This window comes from Grampus griseus (genome assembly GCF_964374135.1).
Source record: "Grampus griseus genome assembly, chromosome: 14".
Lineage (NCBI taxonomy): Eukaryota > Metazoa > Chordata > Mammalia > Artiodactyla > Delphinidae > Grampus > Grampus griseus.
The window spans coordinates 64,836,140-64,853,948 of record NC_139008.1 but is presented as its reverse complement, the minus strand read 5'-3'; the positions used below and the strand labels follow the sequence as shown (position 1 = coordinate 64,853,948).

General features: G+C 48.3%; 2 protein-coding genes across 4 annotated transcripts in view; one reads left to right on the top strand and one right to left on the bottom strand.

Annotated features, from left to right (window-relative positions):
• Positions 1-6,197, top strand: part of GSS (glutathione synthetase) — a 33,021-nt gene extending 26,824 nt beyond the window's left edge. The window contains exons 10-13 of the mRNA XM_082671569.1: positions 2,326-2,520; positions 3,007-3,088; positions 4,566-4,755; positions 5,645-6,197. Of these exons, the coding sequence (XP_082527695.1) occupies positions 2,326-2,520; positions 3,007-3,088; positions 4,566-4,755; positions 5,645-5,768 (591 nt within the window). The 3' untranslated portion in view covers positions 5,769-6,197. The remainder of the gene's footprint in view (positions 1-2,325; positions 2,521-3,006; positions 3,089-4,565; positions 4,756-5,644) is intronic.
• A 474-nt stretch (positions 6,198-6,671) lies between these two features.
• ACSS2 (acyl-CoA synthetase short chain family member 2) overlaps positions 6,672-17,809 on the bottom strand; it is a 47,694-nt gene continuing 36,556 nt past the window's right edge. For all 3 annotated transcript variants that reach the window (XM_082670329.1, XM_082670327.1, XM_082670328.1), the window contains 11 exons: positions 14,285-14,422; positions 12,788-12,958; positions 12,346-12,479; positions 12,016-12,148; positions 11,878-11,934; positions 11,602-11,682; positions 10,361-10,469; positions 8,843-8,911; positions 8,336-8,512; positions 7,678-7,752; positions 6,672-7,537 (listed from right to left, as the gene is read on the bottom strand). In XM_082670329.1, coding sequence (XP_082526455.1) covers positions 7,410-7,537; positions 7,678-7,752; positions 8,336-8,512; positions 8,843-8,911; positions 10,361-10,469; positions 11,602-11,682; positions 11,878-11,934; positions 12,016-12,148; positions 12,346-12,479; positions 12,788-12,958; positions 14,285-14,422 — 1,272 coding nt within the window. In that variant the 3' untranslated portion in view covers positions 6,672-7,409. The remainder of the gene's footprint in view (positions 7,538-7,677; positions 7,753-8,335; positions 8,513-8,842; positions 8,912-10,360; positions 10,470-11,601; positions 11,683-11,877; positions 11,935-12,015; positions 12,149-12,345; positions 12,480-12,787; positions 12,959-14,284; positions 14,423-17,809) is intronic.

Sequence of the window (17,809 nt, the reverse complement as noted above, 5' to 3'; positions counted from 1 at the left end):
TCCTGGCCAGTTTCAAAGCTACCCATCTTAACATCTCTGAACAGAGCTGGGAAGAGATGGATTCAGTCAGCTCTCACTAGCCAATGCAAACCAGTGCCACTACACCACTGACCATTTCCTTCTTGCCAACTCTTACTTCTCTTTTATCTGCATCAGAAAGTTTTTATCTGCTGTCCATTCATGTTAATGACAGTAATGATAATATCACCTTAGCTTGCTATCCTACCAGGTAGTTTCAAAATTACATTCCACATCCGCTATTTCATTTAATCCTTATAACCACTCTGTGAGGTGTGTAATTATCCCCATTATATAGATGGAGAAACTAAGGTTTGAGAGATGCAGGTGCTTATCTAAGGTCCCACAGAGAGCTCCCAAACTTTCTGACTCTCAGTCCAGTGGCTTTCCTAGTATATCATTCTCCTCCCCCTGCCCCTAATCCACAGCATGGAGAAGCTAAGAAGCCCTGCTTTCAGTTGGGAGAAGGTAAAGGAGAAAATAAGTTAGAAAATACCATAAGCAGTAGTCTAGGGGTCATGAGCATTTGGCTCTGCCTCTGTGTGACCAGGGGCAGGTTTCTGACCCTTTCTGGGCTCAGTTTCTGTAAGGTGAGGAACTACACTAGAAAATTGAGGGAGCTCCTTCCAGATTGATAATTCTTTGACTGTAAGATCCTCCCTAAGGCCCAGCTGTATAGGGATCTGCCTCTTGTCTCCTTTTCAACCTCATTGCATTCCATCCCTCCACCTCACTCCCACCTTGCAGCCCCACAGGTTTGTCAGTCCCACTGTCTATTGGGAAAATGTCCTGGTTCCAGGACAAGGGGTTTGGGAAAAGGGCCAAAGAAAACTTTATTGAGTTAACAAGGAGGGAAATTAGTACATAAGGGGGAGAACATTTTTAGGGAACTGAGAAACTCAGACCAGTTTTAGACATGGAGGTAAATCTGCTAGGCTTAGTGAATTGCCAGGTGACCATGAGCAAGGCCCTGCTCATCTCTGAGTTTTGCTTTCCCTACTTTCCACAGTGGGGTACTTTTCTGGGTTTTTCTCTGTTATTCAGGGTACCTTTAACTCTACCCAGAACACTAGCCTAGTTGTTAGGTGGCTGGGGTTATTGCTGAAGACCAGGCAGAGATGCTGCAGGTGGACTGACTACATCAAAGAAAGGACAGCATGCGTTGGGGGTGAGAGTGGGATGGGGGGGGTGGTGTTCCTCAGGCCATAGCCCTGATCCTGCTGTGGGCAGTTTGATGTGGTCTGGAGTCAAGGACAGACTGTCCCTCTAGTGCCTGAGAATGGGGACTAGAGCTGGGAGGCATGATTCTCTGCTGTTTTCCTGCCTCTCACACCCTAAACTCCTGGCCCACCAGACTACTCATCCTGCGATTACTCACCAGCAGACCTTCGCTCATATTATTTTGTTAACCTTAATACCTCTTCCCTGTTGAGTCTCACCTGTCAGACTCTACCTGTCCACTCAATTTCACCTCATTAAACAACAATAACAAATATTTATTGAGCACCTACAAAGCTTCAGGCACTGTGTTAGACACTAGGGATACAACAGGAAATAAGACAGATAAGGGTCCTTATGGAGCTCACAGTTTGGTCAGGGAGATGGTCATCAGAAAGTAAACAAAAGTAGAAAAAATGGTTTTTTCTAGCTGGGGGAAACTCTTTGAAACAACAGGGTGAAAACACAGAGAATTATGGGGAAACCCACATTAAATAGGGTGGTTTGAGAAGATGACTTTGAGCCAAGATTTAAGGATGAGAGGGATCCAGCCATCCATCAGAAAAGCCAAAATGACAAGAATTCCAGGCAGAGGGAAATGCAGCAAATGCAAAGGCCCTGAGGTGGAAATGACATTTGTGTTTGAGGATTGACAAACCTGTGTGGCTGCAAGGTGGGAGGGAGGTGGAGGGATGGCATGGAATGAGGTTGAAAAGGAGACAAGAAGCAGATCCTTACAGGATCTTATAGGCCGTGGTAAGGAGTTTGTATTTTATCTGTAGTACAGTAGGAAGCTGAGCTCATAAACAAGTGTCCCACCCCTTTCAAACCTCTTCATCAACTGTTCTACACCTTTTCACCTTTTGTCATTTTCCCTTTTAATTATAGTCATGTGTCATTGTGCTAGACCATAAGCTCCATAAGGGCAAGAATCCTGCATAATAGGAGGGGCCGTACCTGCCTCACAAGGATGTTGCAATGACCCTGGGAGATAATGAATGTGAGGATACCTGGCACCTGAAGGATGCTCATTAAAGGCCAGCCAAAGTAAAATAAAGTAGAATTCCTTTTGGTTTCTTCTCTCTGCAGAACTGGGGAGCACGGCTGCTGCTGGAGAGGTCATGTGCTGTGAAGTGCCCGGACATTGCCACGCAGCTGGCTGGGACTAAGAAGGTGCAACAGGAGCTGAGCAGATCGGGCATGCTGGAGGTGTTGCTCCCCGGCCAGCCTGAGGCCGTGGCCCGCCTCCGTGCCACCTTTGCTGGCCTCTACTCACTGGACATGGTGCGTGGACAGCCCGCTTCTCCCACCACAGGCCCCCTAGGTATCAGGGACCCAGAGCCCAATGTGTTGCAGAGGCTGGAACTGGCACTGGGCTGGACTTGGGTCAGTGATGCTCTGAGAAAACCCCTAGAGCCCTGGGAAGGAGGGCTGGAATCCATTGTAAGCTCCCACAGCAAAGGTGGAGATGGGGATGGTAACCAGGGGAAGGGGCTGAGGTAGACAGCAAGAACTGAGGAATATCTGTACCTGTTTTCCAGACCTCTTGCTGCTCCTGAACTGTTGCCCAAGAAAGCTTGTTGTCACTGTACTCACTGCTACAGGGGGCTTGCTGGGGTCATATCCAGATAGTAGCATCCAGCCTAAAGGGGCTTATGGCTCTTCCTCCTCCTGCTCTTCCTCTGATGCTGCTCTACACAACCAGCAGGACCTTGGCTCCTGCCTCTTTGGCCCAAGACTGCTAGTGACTGCTTTCTTGCCTCCTGCCAGGGTGAAGAAGGGGACCAGGCTATCACTGAGGCCATTGCTGCCCCTAGCTGCTTCGTGCTAAAGCCCCAGAGAGAGGGTGGAGGTAGGTGGTTCCCTCTTTGCAGGGCTGCTCAGTGAAAGGGGGCCAGCAGGCTGTTACCAGTGCTGATCTGCACTTGCTATGGGCATGGTCCCAGGCTGTGGGGGATACAAGAGGAACTGACACATGTCCCCACCTTGGACAGTGTCCCAGGAGACGCTTTGGTCAAGTGCAGTGGAGCACAAGGGAATGTGTGAGGCGAACGTGATAACCACTACACTGCAGAAATGCCCGTGCACAAGGGAATGTGATTAACCAGCACTGGAGGGTTTGGGCAAGTGTAGTCTGAGGTGCCTGAGGGTGAATTGTGGGGAACCAGGATGGGGGCATATCAGGAGGTTGGATATCTTCCTGCTTAATTTGAACTCCTTGAGGGCAGGGATCATGTCTGTCTCCTGACCCAGAGGAGATGGTTTTTGATCTTGGCCTTAAGGGTTAGGTACCAGTTTCCCAGGTGGAAAAGGGGGAAGAGTATTCCATACAGAAGAAGCAACCTCGGGCATAGGCACTGGTCCGTGAAAGTGTGATATGTTTGGAGATTAATGAGTAACTGGTCAGGCTGGAGTGCAGTGTGGGAGGTGAGAGAAGGCAGGGATTTGGGTTGGAAAAGATGGTTTGGGACCTGATTATAAAGGATGTTGAATATATGTAGGAAATTGGATTTTATCCTAAGGGTAGCGGGAAGCCAATAGAAAGTTTTAAGGAGGGAAGGGACACATGATTGATCTAGGATCCATGTTTCAGCCATGGTAGAGTGTGTCCTGGAATGTAGGGAGACACTGGTGGCAGAGAGACCATAGAGGAGACGGGTATAGTTGTCCAGAGAGCAATGTAGAAGGCTGGGCTAGGGCTTATGACAGTGTGGAGTACAAACTGAAGAGACATGTCCAAGTTCATGACAGGTAATGGAGAGAGGGGAGTTAAATGACTCAAGAATGCCTTTCACTTGATTGAGGGTAGGAAGTTCCAGGAGAAGCAGAGTCAGGCAGAAGTAATGAGTTCTGTTCGGACATGTTGAGTTTATTTTGGGAGCCCATGGGATATCTGTGATGTCTAGAGCAGGGAGCTTTAGTTAGAGATTTGGGAGTAAACAAGTTATAGGATATAGATGAAGCCTTGGAAGAGATCTCCCTGAAAAAAAAAGTATATACGTGGAGGAGAGAACAGAGTGAAGGACTGATTCCTTGGAAACCCCAATATTTAAGACGGGCAGGAGCCAGTCAGGAAGGCTGAGAAGGAACAGCCATAAACAGATACGAAGAGAACCAGGGCAGGATGGTGTGGTGGAAGGTGTGTTCGCTTGTGTAAGAGCTCTCCTGTTAAGGTGACATTTCTTCCTTGGAAGCCAGGCCTGCCCCGGGTTCACTGAGCTGGTGTCAGGAACTGAGGTTCCTGACTTGCCCACGTGGCCCTAGAAGTGGGAGCATAGGGTGGAGAAGGTGGGGAGAGGGTCCAGGGTGACTGCTTAGTGGAATTGCAGGTAACAACCTATACGGGGAGGAGATGGTACAGGCCCTGGAGCGGCTGAAGGACAGTGAGGAGAGAGCCTCCTACATCCTCATGGAGAAGATAGAACCTGAACCTTTTGGGAATTGTCTACTACGACCTGGCAGCCCTGCCCAAGTGGTCCAATGCATTTCAGAGCTGGGCATCTTCGGGGTCTATGTCAGGTGAGCCAAGCAGTGTGTTTCCTTATCTAGTAAATGAGGCCAAGGATCCAAGATCTGCCCACCTCACAAGGCTATCAAATGAAGCCCAGATGAGAAGTGCTTTGAAACTATAAAGGAAATTCCAAGTAGTATCAAGATGGGTGAGAAAATAACCCTGGACTGGGAAACCCCAGGGAAGGAAAGAATTTGGGTCCAGTCCCAGGCCACTGGGGATTCTGGGAAAAGGTGGGATGGGCCAGCTAGAGGATACTCAGTGGCTTTGAAAAGCTGAGTGGCCCCTGGGTTTGGATTTGAGCACTAAAGAATCAGGAAGAGGAAGACTGGGGAATTTGTAAGGAACAGTTCCTGGTCCCTCATACCACTTCCTGCAAAATATTCACACCACGATCAGCGCAAGGAAGGAATTCCAGATCCTACCATGCTCCCCACCAGAGCCTGCCCTCTCTATTATCTTCCCCTCCAAGCACTCTCCTTACAGCATCTCTGCTGGCAATTTCCTCCCCAGCCCCCCACCCCACCCCCACCACAGCCATTTTGAGAGGTAGGAAGGAAATTTACAGCTACAGAACATGAAATGTGAGCCTGGCATCATGCTAAGTGCTGTTCCTGCTTTATTCATTCCTCGTGACCATCTTGCAAAGTGAGAGGTATTATCCCTATTTTAAGCTGAGGAAATTGATATTTAGAAAGGCTGAGTAACTTGCTCAAAGACACAGAGCTAATAATATCCAAGCTAGGATGCAAACCCAAATCTGATTCAAAAATCCTAGCACTTTCTCAGGTGTAGTCAGTCACCCACGTACAGCTCAGCTGGGACGAGTGAAGGTCTTGGGTTTGAGGGCTGAGTCCAGGTGATGGAGTTGTGTGTCTCCTGCTCCCGTTTCTATAGGCAGGGAAAGACACTTGTGATGAACAAGCACGTGGGACATCTGCTTCGAACCAAAGCCATTGAGCATGCTGATGGTGGTGTGGCAGCAGGAGTGGCAGTCCTAGACAACCCATACCCTGTGTGAGGACACAGCGAGGCCTGCCCAGACTTTACTCGAAAGACCTTCTATCCTTTGTACTTATCATTCCTCTCCTAGCCCTCCTGAGGGGCTGCCCTCCCCTTACCTTGGGAAGGTTGATCTCTTCTAGAGATTTCCAGGGTCTTCATGGAAGGGTCAGCTGGGTACCTTCCCCACAGCTTTCCCATCTGAGAACCAGAAAAGCTGTGTTTCCCTTAGGTGCAATCTAGAGGCCCCTAAATCCTCAGGGTGTGGGTACAGCTGAAAAGAAGCTGATCTGAGGTAAGGGACCATAACACTGCCACCCTCCTGTTAGCCCATTGTCAGCCTTTCCAGCAAGTTCCAGTGTCTGACTTGGGATAGGACTGAGGGGTAGGAGGAAAAGGGTAGAGGGGCACAGCCTTTTCCCACCTCTGCCTTAAATAAAACTACTTTGTTGATTCTGTGATTCCTTGGTTTGTACATTTAGGGGAGGGAGAAGCTATAATCCGAGTCGGGCCACTTCAGGTAGACTGGAGCAGGGGAAGTAACTTGGCTGTAATCAGAGTCTCCCTAGCTCCTGACCCTATGGATAGGACCCTGAAATTTCAATCCTTAGTCACTCACTAATGCTCCCACAGGATCATAGGGAAGAGAGAAGGTCTCTAGCAGGAGCCCAGGAGGGAAGGCAACCATGATGGGACATCACAGTTGTAATCCTGCTTCATTTGCTTTCCTGATTAGCTCAGGAGCTTGTCAAAGGGCCTGGAAGCCCTGCCTAGCTCTGCCTAAACCAAAAGTTCTAGAAGGTGAATATTGGGGTATTCCTGAGGAAAACCACTCCCCTTCCCCACACAAGTCATAACAGCTAGCAAGTACACAGCCTGTAAGATAACCAAGAAAGCAAGTCACCACCTTCTTGAGGTCACAGACTTTATTCCTACAACCACAGCGCTTGAGTACAACAGGCAAGAAAAGAGAGCTTCATCTGAGAGTCTCCCATGGGCAAGACTCTGTTCAGGGGAGGGTGGGAAAAGAGGACAAGAAAATCAAGCTCCTCTGGTCCTAGGAACATAACACATTTACTCCTGCTAAGACACAAATGATCTGAAAACCCTCTGGAAACTGAGCCTGCCTGCACAGCCTCTGGAACAAATGGCAGACAAGCCATCTAGCACAAAAGGGAATTCAGACCCATAACAGAAGCAGCAAAGTGTTTAAAAAATAATAATCAATTGTTCCAGGACTCACAAACAGGCATTTCTAAGGGCAAGTGCATGCCCAAAATAAGTACTGATGCTTCCTGAGAGAGCTGACATAGCATTACAGAGTTGCTTCCCTGCTTCAGTCTATGCCCTCACTTGCCCACTGAACACTTAACTTGGGTTTGAGATATGACCTTCAGGTCGCTGTTCTGGGCGCTAATGGCTCTTTGCAGTCTAGGGGCACAGCAGCCTGAGGTTGACCTGGGCCCTGTCCCATCTGCCTGGCGGTCGCAGGAAGTTGCCTGCACCCAGAGGCAAAGCTAGTCCTCAGTTCCAGACAGCTCGTCGGGGAGGTGGTGTGGGTCAGCACAGGCCCTGAGTACTCCTGGATGGGGGCAGGGAGGGTGGGCAAAACTTTGGAAAGCCAAGCAGGGGGAATCCTGGGTAATGGGCAGGGTCCTGTTCACTGGATGGTCAGGCAACGGTGGTTGAAGAGCTGGGTGATGACGGATGGGTCAGCCACGGTGGACACATCCCCCAGGTCGTGGTCATTCTGAGCAATCTTCCGAAGCACCCGCCTCATGATTTTCCCTGGGGGACCACAGGCTTCTGGTTACCTGGTGACAACACTGACCCATTCCAGCCCTGCCGAACACTTCCATCCACACACACTCCACCACCACTGGGCCTTGGCAAATCCAGTCCCAATCCCTCAAGGCCTCTGGACATACCTGAGCGGGTTTTAGGCAAGCTGGGTGCATTCTGGATGTAATCCGGTGTGGCAATGGGGCCAATCTTTTCTCTAACTGTAACCAACAAATCATTATGCATTTTTTCAGTACCCTTAGCCAGGCTGCCCAAAACCAAGGCAGAGATGGCTTTGTTTCCAACCTATTTCCTCTTCAAGGTTTTGCCCACAATCATTCTCAGGCTCATTTCTGTCTTTCTCTCTTTTAACACATTGTCTCTTTACACTCTCATTTTATATTAATTCACCTTCATGGAACTCAAGCTCTAGAATCAGCCTGCTAGAGTTGAAATTCCGCTTTACCAGCAGTATGGCCTTGGACAAGAGATTTAACTTCTCTGAGCCTCAATTTCTTCATCTTTAAAGTGAGAGCAACAATAGGATCTATTTCATGGAGGTGATTATAGAGATTAAACAGATTAATGCATTTAAAGCACTTAGCTCAGTGGTGGCACAGAGAAAGAATTCTATAAATGTCAATCATTATTAACCTAGTAGAGACTGGGTGGGAAGAGGGTAGTTAGCCCCTAAGGCCCCCTGGGGTCTGTTTGTGGTTTGAGAAGCAGCTCACTATAGCCCTTCCCCAGCAACCTGGGCCATCAGGACAGACCTGGAAATCCCTGCCCAGGGAAGCTCCTTACTCTGTTTCTTGAGCTCCTCAGTGAGGGTGGAGCTGAAGGTGTGGCCATCGCACAGGGTGACAAAACAGTAGAGGCATTCGCCCTTCACAGGATGAGGGTGGCCAACCACGGCTGCCTCTGCGACAGCCTCATGTTCCACAAGTGCTGACTCTACCTCTGCCGTGCTCAGCAGGTGTCCTTGTCAAGGGAAAGGAAGTGCCATGAGAGAGATCCCAGCCCCTGTTCCATCTGTCCCAGTAAGGCAGTCCTGGTCTGGTCAAATGGGGAAGGCCTTTCATTCATTCCTCATAGGACATACTTCAGTTGTCCCACCATCCTGGTTCCACTCCTCCAGGTACATTTCAATGTTTATCACTCTTCTTCCAAAACCTGGGTCCAGAACTGAATGCTTGCTGTACTCCAGGCATGGTCTGGCCAAAGGATATCCTGGCTCTCTCAGAAGGCTTTGGCTGGGAGTTGCTGGGAAAGCAGGGTAAATAAGAAGGGAAAATGGTCCCTGGCCCTCACCAGATACATTCAGCATGTCATCAATCCTGCCAGTGATCCAGTAATAGCCATCCTGATCCCGCCGGCAGCCTGGGAAGAGAAGAAATGTGCAACATAATAAGTACCCCACAGTAGGATACAAGATCCACGTTACCAAACTGCTACACCCACAGCAATAGCCTCCTAACAAGTCTTCCTGCTTCTGCTCTTGCCTGCTGTGGTAGCAGGCTCCAAGATGGCCACACTGATCTCTACTTCCTGGTATTCATACCCCTGTGTAGTCCTCTTTCTCAGTGTACTAGGGTTTGTCTTGTGATCAGTCGAGTTTGGCAGAAATGATAGGATGTCATTTCTGAGATTAGATTATAGAAGACTGTGGCTTCTGTGTTGGTTGCATTCTCTCAGATTACTTGCTCTGGGGGAAGCCAGCTGTCATGAGTAGCCCTATGGAAAGGTCCATGTGGCAAAGAACTGAAGGTTCCTGCCAAAAGCCACTTGAGTGAGCTTGGACGTGTGTCTTCCAGGCTCAGTCAAACCTTCAGACGACTACAGCCCCGACCACAGGTTGACTGCAACCCACGAGAAACTCTGAATGACAACCACCAGCTAAGCCACTCACAGATTCCTGGTCCTCAGAAACTGTATGAGATAATACAATATTTGTTGTTTTAAGCTGCCAGGTTTGAGGGTAATTTGTTCCATGGCAATAGATAACTAACATACTGACCTGAAGTCTATTCTCCATAAAACAAGCAAAGTTATTAAATAATAAATAAATTCTTATCACTTCTCTGCTTAAAACCCCTGATGGTCTCCCACTGTACACTGGATAAAATCCAAACTCCTCACCATGGCTCACGAGGCCCTATCTTATCTCCCTCTCCAACTTGATATGAAATTCTTCCCCTTGCTCACTACATTCCAGCTACACAAGCTTCAGTCTGTTCCTCAGACATTCTAAGCTTGTGTCTCACTGGTACAGAACATTCATTCTTACTCCAGATTTTCCCATGCCTGCCTCCTTCTCACCCTTCAGGTCTCTGGTCACTTCAGAGAAACCTCTCACCATCCCATCTATGGTGGCCATCCCTGCAGTATTTATTTGCTGAATTATTTGCCTGTCTCCCCTTACTTGAATGTAAGCCCCATGAGAGCTGTACTGTGCTTAGATAAGTACATGGACATAGTAGGTGGTCAATAAATATTTATGGAAGAATGGATTGGTGGGTGGACACATGGGCAAACATAGGCTCCAGACATGAGGATACACATGACATAGTAATACATACTGCCATATGCCCCATCTCTTTCAGCCTAGCAGCAAGGGAAATAAGAACTTCTTCCCTCATACATCAAATCTCAGATGGCACCATGCTGAGTGCCTTCCTGCAACACTCGTTCTTATAATCTTCTCTGTAGTTCTGACTGAATATTAGACACTGATACATAAGACACATCCCTAACCAAGTCTTCTTGGAAATGAAAGGGGACAGTACGTATCTCGGTGGGAGGTTTGGGAAGGGGATAGCCAAGGCTCACCATCTCCTGTCACATAGTACCCGGGAAACTTCTTAAAGTAGGTGGTCTCAAAGCGTTCATGGTTCCCATAGACTGTGCGCATGATCCCTGGCCAGGGCTGCTTGAACACCTGGAAAGTGAGGAAGACACAGTGGTAACATCTGCTACACTGTCTTACAGGAAGACAATTACAGCTTTGTCAAACCCTAGGAGAAACAGCCTGAATGCCATTCCTGAGAAGTAGGACAAAGTACAGGCTTTGGAGATAGACAATCCAGGCTTGGAATCCCAGCTCTGCCACTTACTAGCTGTGTGACCCCAGGTAGGTAATGTTATCTCTCTGAACTTCAGGATCCTTATCTGTAAATTAGAGAAAATAATCTCTACCTCCCAAAGTTATTGTGAGGATTAAATTAATAGTATGTGGAAGCTGCCTGGCACAATGTTCTGTTAGTAATAAGCATTTAGTAAATTTGAGTCTCCTTTTAGGTAATCCCTCAGGGATGCCAGTCCAGTTTGATGCAAATGAAACAGTTATATAAAAATGTGGGACCCACACATAAGTAAGTAATCATTGCCCCAATCAATAATATCCTGTGGCAGCAGATTGACAGGATGGATGAAATTCTAGGCTAAGAGTCAGAAGACCTGGATTCAAGTCTTGCCCTTGTTACTAACTTACTCTTAATAAAAATGAAGTGAGGTGGAGGGTGGGGGCTGATGATCTCCCCACAACTGTTAATAAAACAATCACAACAACAGCTAACATTTATCAAGCACTAACTGTTAGGTTCTGTGCTAAGTAAAACCTTCACATGGATTATCTAATCAATCCAGCAACCACAGGAGACACAGGTACTATTACAACCCTGTTTTACAAGTGAGAACATTTAGGTTCAGAGGGGTTGGGTAACTTAACTAAGGTCACAGAAGAGGCAGAGCCAGGATTTGAACCCAGGCAGGTTGACTCTGGAGCCTATATGATTTTCCACGATGTCTTCCAGACCCGAAAAGGCACCATCAGGTATCTTTGAGCAGAGCCCTTAAGAACTTTGTGGGCCAAAAGGCAGAGAGGCAGGCAAAGTATCCAGAAGGATTCCCCCCTAGGGTCTCTCTGCAGATGATAAACCCTCAACCATGGAGCTTTAGCCAAAAGCAGCTACCGGGAAAGATTAGGTTCTAAGCTCTAAAGGAGAGTCCAGTACCCCTTTGTGGACCCTCCCCCGTGCCTCCTCCTCACTGAGCAAGGGCCAGGATCTCACCAGATAACCTTCAGCTTCACCTTCCAACTCTTCCCCAGACTCATTCAGGACTGCAGGAGCTACACCAAAGAATGGGAAGGTCTAGAAGCAAACAGGAGACAGGACCCACAGAGAGGAATGAGGCAACTCTGACTCAACTCTCTACCTCTCCTAAGGAGCCCCAGAGCCCCAAATTCCTCACACATATCAGTCCAGTCCCCCACTCTCTACCTAGGCCAAATGCCCCAAGACTCTACTTCTGCCCAGCCCAGGACCAGCCAAGGGAGCCTCACTCACAGCAGAACCAGGCTTCATGGGTGTGGCACCAGGGAGAGGGGTCAGCATATGGCCACCCTGTAGAAGTCAGAGATCAGGGGTTTGAGTCAGTCTTCCCACACTGTCCCTGAACCCCAGCCTTCTGAACCCCTTACTCACTGTCTCTGTCTGCCAGAAGGTGTCCACAATGGGGCAGCGCTGGGCACCTACCACCCGGTGGTACCACAGCCAGGCCTCAGGGTTGATGGGTTCGCCCACTGTGCCTAGCACCTGTAAGGATGCCCGGCTATGCCTTGGGCAGGGGAATGGGGAGAAAGGAAGGCTCTGAGCACCACTGGGAGCCAGGAAGACATGCACAGGCTCTTCTCCTGCCCCCTCCCCTATTCCAAGCCAGGGTGTTAGAACAATGGAATGGAAAAGACTGTGCATGAAAGGCCAGCACCAGCTCTGAGGGACACCTATGGGGCAGCCGTTGGGAAGGGGTCTCACCTGGTAACAGGCTCATCTCCAAACTTCATGAGCAGGCGGATAGCTGTAGGTGCTGTGTAGAACTTGGTCACCTTGTACTTGTCCACAATACTCCATAGGCGGCTCATGTCCGGGTATGTGGGAATCCCCTCAAACTGACCCCAGTAATGGCTGGTCATTTTGGGTCCTTCTCAATAGTCCCTCCATTCCCCTGCCATCCCCTCAGGCTCAGCATTTTGCCCTTTCTGACAAATCCATGGCTTCACTCCCTTACCAGACAAGCCAAGAGACCTTCCCAGTCAGGATATACAACCCCCTAAGAACTCCTCTTTCTCCAGGAAACAGGTCATTGTATAAGTTCCTCTGCCTCTAGACCAAGTGGCTTTGGGAGGTTGTCACCCAGGATCATCTTGTCCATCCCCTAAATAAACCAAGTAGCCCTGAGTCCCAGCACCCTGCTTACCAAAACACTGGTGGCACCGTTGGCCAGTGGCCCATAGGTGACATAGGAATGGCCAGTGATCCAGCCAATGTCTGCTGTGCACCAGAACACATCCTCCGCATGGAAGTCAAACACATACTTGAAGGTTGTGGCCACATAGAGCATGTAGCCCCCAACTGTGTGTACCACACCCTGGGGAGAAAACAGGGCCTCAGGTTGGGGACTTGGGCTCACCCCCACTGACTACCAAATAGGCTGGACAGAACTAGAGGAAAAGCCTTCTCAGGGATTCTGGTCCTGACAGCATCCCTCTCACAGCATCCATCTCTCTTCCACCCTCTTTGCATGTTCCCATCTCACACCCCACATGTATTTATAGTCAGTCCATCATTCACACCCACACCCTAAGATGGTATTTCTGAACCACCCACATTACCACATACATGAACAGTTCTAGTACACTCACATCTAATAGTGTCTCTATTGTGTGTTTGTGCACACACATTCAATTATATGTTGACACAGTGTAAGTGGAAAAAAAAAAGATAATCTTCTTTGCTTACTCCATCAATACACCATCCCTAGGAAAGAGAGGCCCAAATTGTGTCTCTAAAGGTCCCCTGAGGAATATGCAAAGCATGTGGAGAGAATAATTTATGGATGGGTGAGTGGATGGTAGAGTGACATATCTTTCAAGTCAACAGACGAGTCAGAGTTTTGTTTCCAGCTCCCACACTGTGCCCTGGGAGGTACTAGATGTTAATAGTGTGGCAAGTGGAAGGGACTGAACTCTAAGAGCTGTAGTCTAGAAGGCCAAGAGTGATCCCTGTGCCTACTCTGGGCCTCGACTTTACAGGCAGCTTTTCTTCAACCAAACCATGTGGGTATGGGCAGGGAACATAGATGTCAGCCACATGGATTGATCCTTTCCTCCTTTTCTGGGCACCATGAAAGCTTCCACCTGAATGTCTCACCCTGGGCCTTACCATCAGTGATTGAGGATTTATGTCAATTTGATTTAGAAAAGGTAACATGCCATTTCTTTTTTTTTTAAGATTTATTATTTATTTATTTTACTTTCTGTCTGCATCGGGTCTTAGTTGCGACATGTGGGATCTTCATTGAGGCACGCAGGATCTTTCATTGTGGCACGTGGGCTTCTGTCTAGCTGTGGTGCATGAGTTCCAGAGCACGTGGGCTCTGTAGGTTGCAGCACGAGGGCTCTGGTTGCAGCACAAGGGTTCTAGTTGAGGCATGCGAGCTCAGTAGTTGTGGCATGCGGTCTTAGTTGCCCCGTGGCATGTGGGATCTTAGTTCGAACCCACGTACCCTGCATTGAAAGGCAAATTCTTTACCACTGGACCACCAGGGAAGTCCCTAACATGACATTTCTGAAACTCAGGGTTGTACAGTAAAATTCATGTCATTACATGCTTCCTCAGAAACTCACTTCTCACCCCTACACAGTGTATGTGTACACACACACACACACACACACACACACACACACACACTTGCCTTGGGTTTGCCTGTGGAGCCACTAGTATATAGGATGAAGAGTGGGTCTTCAGCATCACACCACTCAGGCTCACACTCATCCCCTGCCTCTTGCATGAGTTCATGCCACCACATGTCAACCCCCTCATTCCAGGAGATCTGCAGGGGGAAGAAGACAGGAATGGGCAGGGAGGAACTGTGAACAGCTCAAGCTGGGTGTAAAAGACACCCCTACTTAGCACCTGGAGGGGCAGGGTGGGACTGGCAGACGGGGGTCCTGGGAGGGAGGAAGGGCCCTGCAAGGGTGGAATTGGGCAGAGAGAATAGAAGTGGAACAGGAGGCTTCTTTGGTACTTCCAGCACCCTGCTCCAGAGCTACTCTCACCCGGCCTCAGGCTAAGGAGGGCCCCTCAGCTGGTCCTTTCTCATTCTTCAATTCCTAGCTTAAATGTCACCTTCTTGGAAAGGCTTTCCCTGAACAGTATCTGATAGGTTCCCATCCCCACCCTCACCCCTGCTATTATTCTTTTTTTTTTTTTTTTTTTTTGGCCACGCAGTGCAGCTTATGGGATCTTAGTTCCCTGACCAGGGATCGAACCCCGGCCCTTAGCAGTGAAAGTGGGGAGTCTTAACCACTAGACCACCAGGGAATTCCCACCCCTGCTATTATTCTTGATCACAGCACCTTATTTCTTTCCCACACAGCACATATTTCCAGTTATTTTATTTAGCTGTTACTTTATTTTGCTTGATTACTGTCACCCCAAGTAGATAGTAACCTCTATGAGTGCAGTGGCATGTCTGTCTTTCCCACCCCTCCCACCAAATCCCCAACACCTAGTAAAATGCCTAGAACTCAAAAGGCACTCAGTAAATTTTGTTGGATGAGTGAATACGCAAACACAAGCCTACATACACACGTATGTACTTATGGGACTACTGGCTCATCAGCAGGAATGTGGACACCACACAATTCAGAAATGCAGAATTAGTCAGAGCCACAGGTAAGGCGGGTACCTGGCCCCATTAGTTAGTAGCAAAAGAAGTCAACAGATCTTAGTCCAAGCATCTTTTTCTGCATGTCTAGACATCATCCACATCTGGAGGTTCCTACCCCAACTCTGCTCCTGCCTTTACACCACTGGTACCAATGGGTTTCTCATAAAGACACTTGCTTGAGGTTCCATTCAGCAGGAAACCTTGTCTTAAGTTGGTGGAAAAGGACCAAGGTGAATTTCTCCCAGTAGAGGGATGTCCCCCTATACTGGCATGTGTTTGATAACTACTTCTGGATCTGTCATCCTGACATTTTTCTAAACTCTCTTTGAAACTGCTTTACTTTCCCAGTTATATCACCTGTTTGAAAAAAATGGTCTTCTACTCTTTCCTGAGTGAAGTGTGTTCCCTGAATTTGTCCAAAAGTTGCACTGGATTTAGATTCCCAGTTCTGCCACTTCCTAGCTGTATATGACCTTGGGTAAGCCACTCTACCTCAAGTCACTCATTTTTAAAATGAGGCTAGTCATTCTTGCCCTAATAGTCACAGGATTTGGGGAACCTCAGAAGAGAACCGTATTACCTAGTAAACATGAAGCCTTGGATTGTCCTGGGGTGTAGGGAAGACTGATGAATGTAATGAAGGTGAGAAGTTATTTCAGTTCTGCTGAACTCCTCTGGGAGGTGAAATAAGAATGTGATGATGGGAACTACTGGGGGTTTGCTTCAGCTGTCACGAAACTCTTTCATATTCATTAGCTTCTTGTTCTATGGCCCTGGCTGGCAGGTAGACATGATAGTGTAAGAGAAACACCCTACTCCCATTATATGGCTCTATGGTAATTTACTGTGTCCATATTTAAAAACCCCAAAGTTTTAGGCAACACATACCTTGATAAATTATAAAATTACAACTCCCCTCTCTCTGTACTACCTGCCCCTTACTCTGGAGAATTTGAAGCTTCTGGCACATAAGGATCACAACAATCACAAGTCCAGGCCAAGAGAGGCACCATTAAGAAGAAAAAGAAAGAAGAGAGAGAAGCTGCCCACAGCTAGGAAACACAAAAATACACCCTATTTTTTTTTTACTGGAATAGCCATATGGGTCTACACATACATTGTCACATGGATAATTTTGTTCCCACCAGATGATCTGCTTGAGATGAGGACATTAATGTATTTAAGCAGAAGTGCGTCAAGAATGCTTGGGCAGGGGCTTCCCTGGTGGCGCAATGGTTGAGAGTCCGCCTGCCGATGCAGGGGACGCGGGTTCGTGCCCTGGTCCGGAAGGATCCCACATGCCGCGGAGCGGCTGGGCCCGTGAGCCATGGCTGCTGAGTCTGCGTGTCCGGAGCCTGTGCTCCGCAACGGGAGAGCCACAACAGTGAGAAGCCCGCGTACCGCAAAAAAAAAAAAAAAGAAAAAAGAAAAAAAAAAAGAATGCTTGGGCAAATGGCGCTGGTCTACAGTGCTGGTGTGAGTTGTCATAGAAAAGGCACTAGGTACAAGTAAGGGCAAAGCGCAGTTACACTGTGGCAGTGAGGGGACTCTTGAAATCTTGTAAAACTGTTTCTTTTGTGGGTGTGGGTAAGAAGGGGTGGGGTGGGTACTCCAGGTGTGGAGCTGATAACCAGCACCAGGAAGCAGGGTGAGCTCAATTAGTGGCACATATGTTGGTTGTGAATTAGGTGTATACTTATGAGGGCCCAGTGCTTTGAATCAGGAAAAGGTTTGAATTTTCTGAAATAAGAATCGAGGAGTTGGCCTTTGTTATTGGACCAGAATAACCTTAGAGAGGGCAGCCGCCAGGTGTGAGAGAAAAATATGAGGAAGCTCATAGGTAACATGGTTGAGGAAGGTACCTGCCAACTGTACCAGGCTCTCCCTTGAAGATTGCTTAAGGATGAAGGGGTTTGGAGCTCTGCCAAGATTTCTGCAGCTTTGACTGCAGTCCTCAGACCTGGACTTTGTAAGCCAATTTTTATGGTCTTTGGTTTTTTGGTAACTGGCTATTTTCACCTTCAAGAAACAAAAATCCAGGAGCCTGTGACCTGAGGGTCTCTGGTATTAAGAATTATAAGAGTCTATTTCTTTTCTAGATTCCCTTTTAGAAATGCCAGCCTGGGCTTCCCTGGTGGCGCAGTGGTTGAGAGTCCGCCTGCCAATGCAGGGGACACGGGTTCGTGCCCCGGTCCGGGAAGATCCCACATGCCGCGGAGCGGCTGGGCCCGTGAGCCATGGCCGCTGAGCCTGCGCGTCCGGAGCCTGGGCTCCGCCATGGGAGAGGCCACAACAGTGAGAGGCCCGCGTACCGCAAAAAAAAAAAAAAAAAAAAAAAGAAATGCCAGCCTGTCTGCTATATTAGAAATGATAAAAGCTAACATTTATGGAGTAGTTACTATGTGCCAAACATCTTACCTACATTGACAAAACCCTATCAGGTAGCTACAGTTTTATCCTTATTTTAGAGGCGGGGACACTGAAGCAAGGGAGCCTAAGTAACTTGCCCAAGTTCCCACAATAGCAGGTGACAGAGCCAAGATTTGA